We start from the raw sequence: 13372 nt of genomic DNA, 5'->3' as shown, positions 1-13372 counted from the left end.
ATATATATATATATTCTAATATATATATATATATATATATATATTCTAATTTAACTATTTATTATATAGAATAATATATTGTGTGGATTTTTTAGTTGTATAATAAGTATATTTATATAAATAATAAAATGTAATCAATTTATAGATAATAATATACTATATTAGTAGTTGACTCAAATTTACAATTAATAATTAATAAATGGTGGTTAAAAAATGCTAATCCAACCCAGCCGATGGGTCGAAATCCTGGCCTAATTTCCTCCACAATTTAGTGTTCCGCCTGATATCGATTCGATTCGATTCGATATATATGGTCCGGTCTGATAAATAAGCTTAGGTCTTAACTTAGTTTTGAAGATAGAAATTATTCATTTTTATAATATGATATAATATTATAATACATCATGCATACATTAATCTTGTTAAAATATATATTAGTATATAAAAGTTATTTATACATACTTTTATATTTATATAATGTTATACAAAAACTATATAACATTATACGAACTTCTTCATCTATTAAAATAATATATACTCGCGTTCAATTATATTTTATTTATTTCATTATAATGTATTATAATTTCTTATTATCTGCTTGATCACATTTCTCTTTATTTGTTCTGTTCAACAATATTATATGCTTGGTCACATTTTATATTGTGAATCTACATGCAATATAAAATGTACGATTATTGAGTTAACTTGAAAAGACTTCACTTCTTGTTCTTGCCCCATCTATAATTCTCAAAGTTGAAATATGTAGATACTGAATAAGATTATTTGACTTAGAGACTTTACAAGAAAGCATTAATATTTTTTAATTAAATTTTAGTTAATTTATTTTTGTTTTCTTCCAATTAAATGTCATATAGTAAATAATTTTGAAGATTGTATCACTATCTAACATCATCGGTGAATAACAAGTGACATCTATGCTGCTAGGTTCTCAAATTGTTAAGATATGGCCAAAATTGGATAACAAAATCATATTTGGGCTAAAATTGGTAAATATGTTCTCTTATATAATATATGATGTGATTTTTTCTTTATTAAATTCAAGTACAAGGTTTATTTCATTTTGAGAATGTAAATTCATATCACATATCAAAATAATATGGCATTTTAGTAAAGTTCAAGACCAATAACATGTAGTGGCGCAATCAAGATTTTCAGTAAGAGTCTATTTAGAAAGTCATCCCAATTGAATTTAGTGCAATTACACTGTCTGACCTATTTAGTTGGCTAATTATTTGGTCATCATGTAACTGTTGGCAGGGATTATTACACTTTCTTTTTCTCAGGGAGGGGCAGTGAATTGCAAGTAATTACCTGATTTAATGATAAGTTGATTACTTTTTAATTTTTTCTTTTTATTTCCTTTTTTTTCATTTTAATTTTTTTATTATTTTATTTTTTTTTGTTAATTTTTGTTAATTTTTTTTATATATTTCATTTCTTTCTCATTTTTTAATATTACTTCATGTGATTCTGTGCAATTTTTCGTACTATTTATATCATGTGATGTTTTCATTAGCATAATTTTGTTTGTATTCTATTTTTTTTAAAAAAAACTAAAGTAGAATTTGTTGAGTAAGGTTCTAGACTTACATGTTTCTTTTCTTTTAAATTATATTTATGTATATTATGCTGAAATTTAACATAAGAGTATTATGTTAATTCTTTTGTTTTGAATTTAGAACTTATGTTATATTTTCAATTTCATTTGTTCTAGTAGTATTGACTTATACTTCACATTGCAAGTAATTTACTTTTTAGTTAGACTTGATATATTGTCTTTTTTTGTCAATATTTCAATAATTTATGTCATTTTATTTGTATTTGTCACAACCCGGAGCTCCCCCTCTAGAAGTGACACGGCGTACTTGACCCCGAAGGAGTCTCATACAATCCTTAGCATATTGTCATAACATAAGAAATAGAATAATGTGGAAAAATTAAAACTTTACAATCAAAGTCAAAGTTCTTCTCATATATGAAAATTAGAAACTAAGCTTGTCTCATACAACATCTAAAAGATAGAAATTCAAAGTTTGGGACTTAGCCCTTACATCAATAGAAAAGTCTCAGCATATGAAATACAATAGAAACTAAGAAATGGATAATCCTGTCCACGAACTTGAAGACTCACCACAACTTGGAGATAGCAATCCAAGTCTTCTTTAAGAAGAAGCTACACCTCAACGGCCGGAATCTACACTCATAGTAGATGTAGTAGAAATGGGTTAGCACGTAAAATACTAAGTATGGAAACATGCATAAAATCCTTGAAATATGTTAAAAAGGACATTTGAAAACCATTTTTGCTTACAAAGACATAATAATACAAGTTACTAGCATTTTCACATAAATCTTCATGTCATAGTAGCATCATTACCTTAGTAATCTTAAAAGTATACTTGTGCGATGTATAGTTGGCATACTATAATACTAAATACACTAAGTATCCCTTTAGAATCACCTTAGTATCACATATCAACTTTAGACCTCATCATAGTCAATAATCGTACAAAGTGAGATAACCGTGTTCATTAATTATACATGAGGAAAGTCATACGTTAACAAAGATCCATTCATCATAAATACATACCTTCATGTCTTGCCATAACATAATGAACCAACCTACAATCCCTCTCAAAGACTACTTGTACAATGTAAAAGTGAAGTCCCATACCCCCACTCTTACTAAGTAAACTCATCAAGAAATCACAAGTATAGTGCAAGTCATATTCATTATCTTATTACATAGAGAGAATAACATTAACCGACTTAGACCATGTGAGCTATATGAAGTTCGATGTTCTACCCCCACACCGAATAGAGGTGTTTTACTTGCCTAAGGTGAAACTAAATTAGCATCAAGGTGGATCCACTATCTAAATACCTATGTAGGCACATAGTTATGGAACAAAGAGATTGATACTAGAAACCCGAACTTTTTAAGCGTAGAAGGTTTCCATCTCATGAGACAATATATAATATTGGGAATCCAAACTTACTAAACATAGAAAGAATCCGTATGGGAAGCCGGGCTTGCTAAAAGTAAAAGCCCCTATGTCATATTCATATTTACTCGATGCTTGGCATAATTCCCTTTAAGGTAACTTTAATTCTTTACTTAAAATTCACGTTCATGTGAGAATGCAATTGTCATACACTTGACATAACAATCTTACCATAATCATAACACATCATACGTATTCATATCGTATCATACTTAGCCATATCTTGGATTGTAGGGAAATGGATCTTGTATCAACACCACAACACATTTGACAAATAAGCACCACCACCCTTCAAGTGGATCAACAATTTATACATAGAAATCTTATACATAGAATTCCTTCATACACGACCTTCAAGGATATACATTAAGATCGAACCCTTTCCCTTTACCCTTTAAGAGACATAAATCATAGCCTGCAATCACACTTAGAATTACTACTTTAAGCATGAACAAAATAAGACCAATTAACTAAACTAGCATAGATACAATTCTTAATATTCATATTGAATCAACAAACCCATCACAACTTCATGAAACTGGGGAGATAGGGAAGCACACATATTCATGGGAAATTTCGCAATAAAAACCCTCATTAACATCAAATTCACCATAATGTAGGACAATTAACATAATGAAATTGTTTCTCAGGCTAGAATACAAACCCTAGATCTTGAACATTATCCCAAATTTAGAAATTAGAATTGAAAGGCCTCACGGAGAAAGAAGTTCCATGAATGAAGATTCTCATACCTGAAACAGAAGCTTTGTCTACGAATTGGAATTGAGAAGATGGATTCTTGAGCCTTAATCTTCAAGTTCTTGGTGTTTTTCAATGGAAGAACTCTAGAGAGAGAATATTGGAGGGTAGATGGGTTTTCTTTTATTTGTTTTGAAAGTGACTTTCTTGAAAGAATTTCAAGTCTAAAGAAGTTATATACATATGGGGAAGAATAAAATAATATGGACTTAAATTTGGAAAGACAACTTAAAGACCCCAACTTAAACTTTCAAAGTTTACCCAGGCCGCGCTTGAGCTCGCCCTTTGACCCTCCTCGGCTCGCCAAGGGCACTAGGCGACTCGCCTAATGAGCCCTTGGCTCGCCTAAATTTCCAGTAAGCTCCCAAAATAGGCAGCTCATTAGGCGAAAGGGGTGTCTATTGGGCGAATCACTAACCCATTTGGCGACCCACAACCTATCTCGCCCATTTTTCAGAAACCTAGGCTAAGATAGACAACTCACTAGGTGACTGAAGTGCACTTTGGCGCATCGCCAAGTAATTTGGACTACTATACTTCCAATCACCAACCTATCCAAAAGAACCAAAGTTCTCCGTCACCCTTCCTTGATAGTTTGGGTCCTTACCTTCCTTCTTGATTTAACCTCCCTCGTCTTAACTTAGTTTAGTCTTAAACATCTCCGGAAGTTACATAAATTCTCACATAGCTCTAATTCGACCTAGACACTAACTTAAAGTCACACTAACCCTCATGTTAACACTCTAGTTCAACCTATCATTTTTCGAATCGTTACAATATTACTTATATTTTTGTCAAACATGCATTTTATGTTGTTCATAGAAATCTTGTAGTTTTAATTTTTATGATTAATTCAATTAGAATATACTATTTAAAAAAAATCAATTATTTTTTCTTAATATTAATTATCAAAATATGTTGATTAGTTAACATATTTTCAAAAGACGGTATATATCTTAAATATTTAAGTTAATGTCGTTTATATATAGCTTATTATTTGTCAAATATAAATTTTAAATAATTTACTATTATTTTTAAAATATAATATATGCTTAAGTTTTTGACAACCACTCAAAGTTGTCCGAATAATTCATTTGGACACCTTAATTAGAATTTGTACCTATTGAACACCTAAGTTATTCAAAATAAGTACCCATTGAACATTTTTCGTTGACATAGCATGGAAAGTGCATTACACGAATGTTTACCGCGTGAACATATCTTCTTCAAAATATGTTTAGTTGTACACCTCTACCTCTTCCTTTTTTCTTTCTTCTTTGAGACTTTGACCATATCTTCTTACGACTCCATCTTCATTGCGCTGGTTGTTTGTCATGACCCGAGAGCACATCCAAGAAGATATGGCATTCCCTCGGATCGTAAAACGGCACACTCGACCTCTCGGAGGTCTTGTACAAGCCCTTTGACACCATTCATCGCATATATGTATGAAAACTAGTGCGGAATTAAAACTTTTCACACAATTGAATAATACTTTTAAAATATCTTTCATAGAAAATCATAAGAATAACTAAGTCTCAAAGTCGCCATCTTAGACACACGAATATCTTGGGCCACGACCCATACATCAACATAATAGAAAATACATAGTCTAATACAATGTCTTTAACAAGAAAACTAAACATAGTAATGTCCCAGGATCTATTGAGGACATACCCCAACTTTGCTTGAATGAACACTAATTCCAAGCTTCACTTCGAAGACTCCTCTCAAATGCCACCCACACCTTCAAAGATAGACAAAATATATGAAATTAGTACATTAGAATGCACTAAATATGGTGACATATAATTGAAACCATGCTAGAAGGACATTTGTATAAAACATGCTCTTTTTAAAGAAATCCTCATAAGACAAGTATAAGAGTCACTTACAAGTCAACATAAACACATATAAGTCACATAACATCACTTCTAATCATACAAGCATAAGACTCTCCTACCAAAGGTCCTTCTAAGGCTCACTTGAGTGAGAGATGAAGCGGCCGCCCATACAATCCCTTCATATATACATGTAAGAGATCCTTAAGTATTCCTAAGATAAGATTATTCACTATATTCAATTAAACCCTTACCGAAAGTTACTCTAAGACTCACCTAAGTAAGACATGAAGAAAACGCTCATACACTCTCTCCAAGCCCACCTAAGCAATCCTCAAAGCTACCCTAGATAAGTACTATTTCAACTACATGCATTAACTTAAGTCAACTATGTTCATTAAGCCATTTAAGAGACATTCAATAATTAAGGACTTTAACATAATGGTCTTCGAGAAGATCTAGGGAACCTAAACCCTGGCACCTCCAAAGTCTACTCGTGCCATGTCTAGATAATGTCCCATTCCACTACCTAAACGTTGTAGAACTATCCAATACTAAAATGTATCCCACATGATGAGAATAGACAATAAAACGACATAGACCATACTAGCTAGGCATGGAATTCAGAGTCTACCCTACTCCGATGGAGGGTGTTCTACTTGACACGGGTAGAACTAGGATACATCCCATGTAGGCACATGGTTAAGTAATATCAAGGGTTTCTTTGCACTCTAGTCTCATCACAAGAAGAGTCACTCCCCAAGCATACTCAATCGGTGCTAGCCCTTGTTCTCATAGAGTAGTTCAATCACAAGGGCATATGAAGAGGTACCATATAAAAGTCATAACCAAATCATACAACACCTTACCAAGGATGGGTCCACTAGGGCTGCCACATAATGGTCAAATAGGATAACTCAATGACTTTCTTAAGGATGGTTTCATACCATTCCATCCAACCTACCCCTAAGTCCATCATTCACACAAGAAGGATACCATTACGACTTTCGACTTCAAGGATATCACAACCTTCTTTCTAAAAGGTTCCAAGTAAATGAACCTCTTAACCATGTTCAAGGTCATATTCTAATCACACATATACATACATGACAAATGTGCTTTAGCCTACTAAGTCAAGGATCATATTCATATTCTTCATGTATCAAGTAAGGGACATAGGTCTACCAAAACAAGACACACTTCATAACCATCATATCATATGTACATCATAGCTAAGTAGCACATAGAGTCAACTAAGCCAACTACAAGTCACCCTACACACTCCTATAGAGACATCAATATAATCCATCACAAGACTCATATAATCAACTAGGAAGATTCATACTTCAATATTAAGTATACACATATACAACATCACTATAACCTATCATGATCACATATAGTCACTTAGAAGAACAGATGCTTTGACTTCGCATATCCACATAAATCATATAGACCTTCACAATAAGCACATATTCAAGTTATAACATGATAGAATCATAATTCATAAAGTAATGCTGACGAGACCACATTATTCACAATTCATAAAGTAATGCTGACAAGGCCGCATTTTTCACAATTCATAAAGTAATGCTGACAAGGCCACATTATCCATAACTATATCACATAAGCACCGCCACCATAAATGGACCATACCAAACATCACAATTGAAATACCTATACTACAAAATATAGAGAAAGTTAGGTCAACATTCCACCAATCCAATCTTAAAAATTCCTGTACATAGCCAATTCAACTAATTCAATTCACAAAGGCTCTTACCAATAGCCATAGTCACCAATTCAAACCAATAATCAAACTATACAATGAATCAAGATAATATAATATAAAGTTCATAAATTTAGGACAACCTATATACAATTCTAACATGCTTCATACATAATTCAATAGCCCAAAGTAAACTACACAAGAAATCAATACAATAGAGACATGGTCAACTCATCCATAATATAGCCAAAATAAGAAATTCATGATTTGCATGGGTTCATGGAGTTTTTAGTCTAAAATCATCAAATTAACATCAATTAATTCATAAATCATTGATTCAAAACGTTTTATGCAAAAACCCATGGCTAGATATCAAAATAGGAGAATTCATCCTTTGAGAAATCTTAGAAAACACTTTGAAGTTTGGCTCCTTGAAGAAAGAAGATTCAACGATGAAACACCATACCTTGATTGATTAAAAGCCACGAAATTGAACGAGAATCGATGGAGAAATCAAGCTCCAAGCTCCCTCCTAGCTTCAAGCTCCAATGGAGTTCTAGAGAGTTCTTCGTTGGGTTTGGGTTTGGGTTTTGATTTTGAATAATGAACTAGACTTGGGGTTCTAGAACTATAAATTACTCAAAATACCCATAATAACCTTAAATAACCTCCCAAACCATTTTTAGAACACTAGGTGAAAAACCCAATTTACCATTCCTTTGGCCGAGACACCTACAGAAAATCTGTAAGTGCCAATCGAGGACCAATGTACGGAGCGTAAACCCATCGACGAGCCATACTTGCAACCATGATTGGGTCAGAGACTCAACAATTGGGAGATTAAGCTCCCCAATCTAAGTGGCAACCTACGCCCTTAATCGGCGAGGTGTTGACTGCCTCCGTCGTTTGAGACTGTTTTTGGCAGTCTTGGCTCATAAGTTGGGTTCTCCTCAAGGACCCTTTTATTGGTATTTGGGGAATTTTTCCCGTATGTTTTCAACCCAAATACCCTCCTATAGATGTTAGCTCCCACATCAATTTCAACGAAAACGAACACGTAAAATATGCAAAGGCATATCTAAACATACAAGCACGTCTCAAGTCAAAACTTTCAAACGTTATGGACGTTCTTGGACGTTTGACCTCCAAACATCACCAAACTTTAGATGCTGCCTCAAAACACTAATATAAACCATTTTAGGACTTCGAAACCTAAAGACAAACATGTTAGTCTCTAGCTTCACCTAATTCCTTTTAGAGGTTTACATTGTTGATGCCGCCACCATTTCCACAGTACCCGCAACCACCATTATCCCATCCTTCTCTTTTTTCTCTTATCTTCAATACCAAAAATAAAAGCAAGACAAAAAGTAAAAAAATGGGTTCAGCTAAATGAATATCTGAAAAAGCTTAATTCCATCATTAACTATTGAAGAGAAGGAATAGAAATGAATTAATTTGAAAAATAATTCAGTTTCAAACAAATAGTTTCAGAACTTCCTATTTGAAGTTGGAAAATCTCTTCAGAAACAGTTCAATTCCACTAGTAATGGTTGAATATGTTTCAAATCTAAGATGAAAAAAGGATCAAAATGAATAAACATATTTGGGTTTATTAGATTGACTACGACAACGACAGTGGGTGGATGAAAATACTTTGAGGAGGTTTAAGGGTTGACGGTGGATGAACATGCCCTTTTCATTTCTTTCTTTTCTTAATAAATTTTAATGATTATTTTAACTCAAGATGCCACATGTAGGTCATTAATTCGTCAATTTACCACGTCATCGCGAATGTGTTACACATATTTATACTGTTAGCTGATTGTTTAAAAAGTGTTCAAATGGTTCAAATTTGAGTTGGTAGAGGTGTACGTTCAATAGATATAAGGTTAGGCTGAGGTGTCCAATTGAACTAAGCGAACATTTTAAGTGGATGTCGATGACTTAAGCCTTTAATATAATTTTATAATTGCAATTGTACACCCAAACAATACATTTCTAATTACATTGTGACAAATAAATATGTCAGCGTAATTACTAGGCTGGTAATTACTATCCTACTAATAAACCAATTCCAATTTCCAGGTGACTTTCCAAGCAGACACTAAGAAGTGTTAAAAATATAAAGAAGTAAATATACGAGAAAGCTAATAAAATAATTGTTTTTAAAAAGAAGAAAATAGTTGCAGCTAAAAAGTACTATTATGATGCTAGCAAGGGTAGAACTCATGAACTCAAGTAAATTTTGCAACCTGTTAACCACTACACCAAATCCAATCAAATATGTTCTGTATACAACGTAATTTTTTAACAAAGGTGCGTCGCTTCACACCTCTCGGGTAAAGATAGCCCCGACCATGATAAGAAGATTCCACGGGTTCAAATGGTGCGCTGATTTTAAGTCAAACTAATGACCTATCACAAGCTGCCAAGTGTTTAAAATGAGTTGTCTTAACTAATCACGAGCAACTTAAGCATATAAAATTTATGATAAATTTGATTATACACATGAACTAATCAGACTAATTGAAGAAAATTCATTCACACTTAAATTGCTTACTCCTTGCGACTATCAATTAAAGATTACATAGCTTTTTATGAATTCCACAAACATTGTAGCAAATATCATCATCAACCACATAATTCTTCAAGTGAGTGGTCAATGGAGTTCTTCTGGAGATCAATCTGGAATGATGAAGCACTACTCCACATTTCAAGCAATCAAAATACATCTCTACGAGGTCTGAATCATTTTGCAATTTGATTAGCATTCAACTACAAATCAAATAGAATTTGTTATAACATTATAGCTAACAAAATTGATCATAAAATCACATTTTATTTTATTTTAATTGCAGTTGCTTTTTAGCATTTATTTGAATTCACATATTACAAGATCAATTTTTGAGATTGACGCTTCAAACTAGAATATTTTCATACCCAGAATTCAAAACCCCAACCACAGACCCTTGGTAAAGATGAAGGGATCCCAATTATCCCACGACCCAAATTGATATTTGATTTTTCTTTCAATTGGTGTGCGATATCAACATTTAACTCGATTAGTTTAAACTCGCGTGATATGACTCTTTCTAAGGGTGATGCTTCTAATTAAGAAAATATATGCAAAAGTCGAACTTAAAATCTCTAGACAAAGATGAAGAAAATTTTAGATTCGAAACTCTCTATATGCTTACTTGATCAAATTCATTGTACGAGACTTGTCTAATACATCTCCCATGTATAATAACAATAAAAATATATAAAAAAAATTTCATACGTAAACAGAAAAAAATTATATATATCGACTCTAAATTGCAAATTCAAGAGTATATTTTCCCTAAATCCAAAATAGAAGGGGAGTAGTATAATTTTGAGTTGAAGTTGGAGGAGTAAAGTAAAAAATAATAAAAATCAAGCACATCCCAATAAGGCCCTCCTCGGAGAAAAATTACCTTTGTCCTCTGTTGGCTCCGACTTGTCATCAAACTCTACTCTGAAACCCTAATTTATACTCCCAACGTATAAACGAAGAAGAATCACATCTAGTTGATTTAAAGTCTTTCCATTGATTGCAGTTAGCCCCAAGATTTTGCAGGTTTTTCAGCCATGGACGCTCAGAGAGCTTTGTTGGATGAACTGATGGGCTCAGGTATGCTTTGTTCAACCTTAATTGAAGAAATCGGTGTCCCATAGAATGAGTTATTCTTGAATCAATTGTTTAGTGTTAAGCTTAGTTATCTTTGATTTGCTGTATAGAGTAGAGTTTATAAACAGAAAAGTACCAATTTTGATATGTTATTATTTTTGAATGTGTAGCTCGGAATTTAACTGAAGACGAGAGGAGAGGGTTCAAGGAAGTGAAATGGGATGACAAGGAAGTCTGTGCATTCTATATGGTTCGATTTTGCCCTCACGATCTGTTCGTGAATACTCGTAGTGATTTGGGTTAGTTCCGAAATCCTAATCCTGTATTTGGTTGATGAAAGAAAAAAAAAATCTTTTGTTGTGTTTGAAAAAAAATTGTTTCTTTAATCATGGATATGGTTATCTTGAAACAACTCCTGATTGTTTTTACTGGTTGTTTTATACAGGACCCTGCTCGAAAATTCATGAAGCGAAGTTGAAGGAAAGGTAAGACTGAATCTCCCTGGGGCTTGCAATGCTTGTTCATTTTTTTCCGTTCAAACTGAGATATCTTTCAGGCCTTCATGCATAAAATCAGTTAGTTTTCCTTGCAACACTTCCTTCCCCAACCAAATTTTAAAAAGAACATTGATATACTGTTGTCTGCCAGTATCACTTCTGAGGTTTCTACCTCTACTTTTCTACTCGAAGCACATGATGAAATGGTTATTTGTTATATTAACTTAATTGGGTCAAATAAGTTCATCAAGACACAGGAATGAAAAAAAGTTACTCGATGTATCTGATTTAATATGGTACTATCATTATTGTAAGAGTTAAATGGTCTTTTGATTGACTACTATATTTGCGGATATTTCAAAATATTTTTAATTCTAAAAGTTTGTGCTTTATATTTCTTTTTGTGCAGTTTCTACAAATGAAAGTTTTATTTTAAATAGAATTACAGTAATTTATGAATTAACCTTGTCGAAGAAGAAGATTGTTTAACCCTATAGTCAAATCTTCTCATTATTTTTAGGATAAAAAGATTAGTTTTTATTACGAAGTGTCTAAACATGATGGATGAAGAAATAAATGTTTAAAGCTTGAACTTCACTTGGTGGGTACTCCTGGCCAGGGGTGTATCTACCTGGAGCATTCCGGGTGCTCGAGCACCCATTGACTCTGACAAAAATTTTCTATATCTATAGAGAAATTATGAAAAACGGATATAAAAAATAAATAAGCACCCATTAAACAAAGAAAAGTAGTAGCTGCTTTGATTCTGGCTTTAATGTTAGGGCGTGTAAGTGCCTACTAGTCACGAGTTCGAATCTCTCTAGCAGCATATTTTATGCACCTTCTCTTATTTCAATTAAAAATTTTCAATTCTTTTTCTCTCCTTTTTATTTTTTGATTTTTTGCAGTGTCATTTACCTTTTTAATTGTTTCTATTTTAAAAAACTTTTGGTCTCTTTTTCTTTAGTGTAACTTATGCTTATAAGTTATTTTTGGTGATGATTATTTAATCGTTGTTTAATCATGTACTTGTCATTGATGTGCTCAAGTTGCTATACATTTATGCTTTGTGATCACAAGCAATTTTATGTTAAATAAAGTGAGCATCCACGACTTCCAAATCCTGGATCCGCCGCAGTTCCTCGCACCTCAAACTTGTTAAGATGGGTTGAGGAAATGGAACAATAGTGGGTGGCTTAGTGCTACTTATCCCTAGTCTCGTGGACACTTTTACGTGAGAGAGAAAAGAGACTGGGGTCTTTAACCATAGAGACGCCACTTGTCTTAATTTACCAAGGTTGTTTATTGCCTAGTCTTGAAATTTCTCCTAGCTGGAATTTTTTTCTTCATGAATTAAGGTATTTCTTGCCTGTTAGGCTAAAACTTCTGGGAAGACGAAAGTGTTCTTTTTTCTTCTAAGAAAATGCTTATTTTAGAGAATCGAGGTGCTTGGACAAGCTTTTAGGGAAGAATAAGTGTGTTTTAGTAATAACAGAAGAAGTTCACCAGGAAGCTGGAAAAACAAAGTAGCTTCTCTATAGCAGCATTTTCTGAAAGCTTGGTCAAGCATAGTTTGTTGCTCTAATATTGGCGAAATAATTTTTTTCAAATTGATTAGCCAAAGAGAAACTGCAACTCTCCAAAACTACTTTTTTGAAATGTACTTGTGATTTCTGAAGTACTTTTCAAAATAAGCTGATTTTGGTAGCTTGATCTAACAGACTATTCATTCAAAAGACATCAAGTAGATGCACATTACGAAGGACCAAAGGTACAGAATCGTCAGCCCCTTCCCTATGTGGTAATCTAATACCAAGGAACTGATGAAGTCCAAAAAATGGTCAATGTAATTATAGGGGGGGGGGGGG

The 13372-nt window shown here is 33.0% G+C and overlaps 1 protein-coding gene across 3 annotated transcripts in view; it reads left to right on the top strand.

Moving 5' to 3' along the window:
* Window positions 1-10744: 10744 nt before the first annotated feature.
* LOC107015343 (luc7-like protein 3) overlaps window positions 10745-13372 on the top strand; it is a 6953-nt gene continuing 4325 nt past the window's right edge. For all 3 annotated transcript variants that reach the window (XR_001456333.2, XM_015215588.2, XM_015215587.1), the window contains exons 1-3: window positions 10745-11010; window positions 11178-11306; window positions 11453-11492. Coding sequence is in view for 2 of the 3 variants with exons in the window: in XM_015215588.2 (XP_015071074.1) it covers window positions 10968-11010; window positions 11178-11306; window positions 11453-11492 (212 nt within the window). In the remaining variant the exon portion in view is untranslated. The remainder of the gene's footprint in view (window positions 11011-11177; window positions 11307-11452; window positions 11493-13372) is intronic.

Source organism: Solanum pennellii, chromosome 3 (genome assembly GCF_001406875.1).
Source record: "Solanum pennellii chromosome 3, SPENNV200".
Lineage (NCBI taxonomy): Eukaryota > Viridiplantae > Streptophyta > Magnoliopsida > Solanales > Solanaceae > Solanum > Solanum pennellii.
This window is presented reverse-complemented; position numbering and strand designations above follow the sequence as displayed.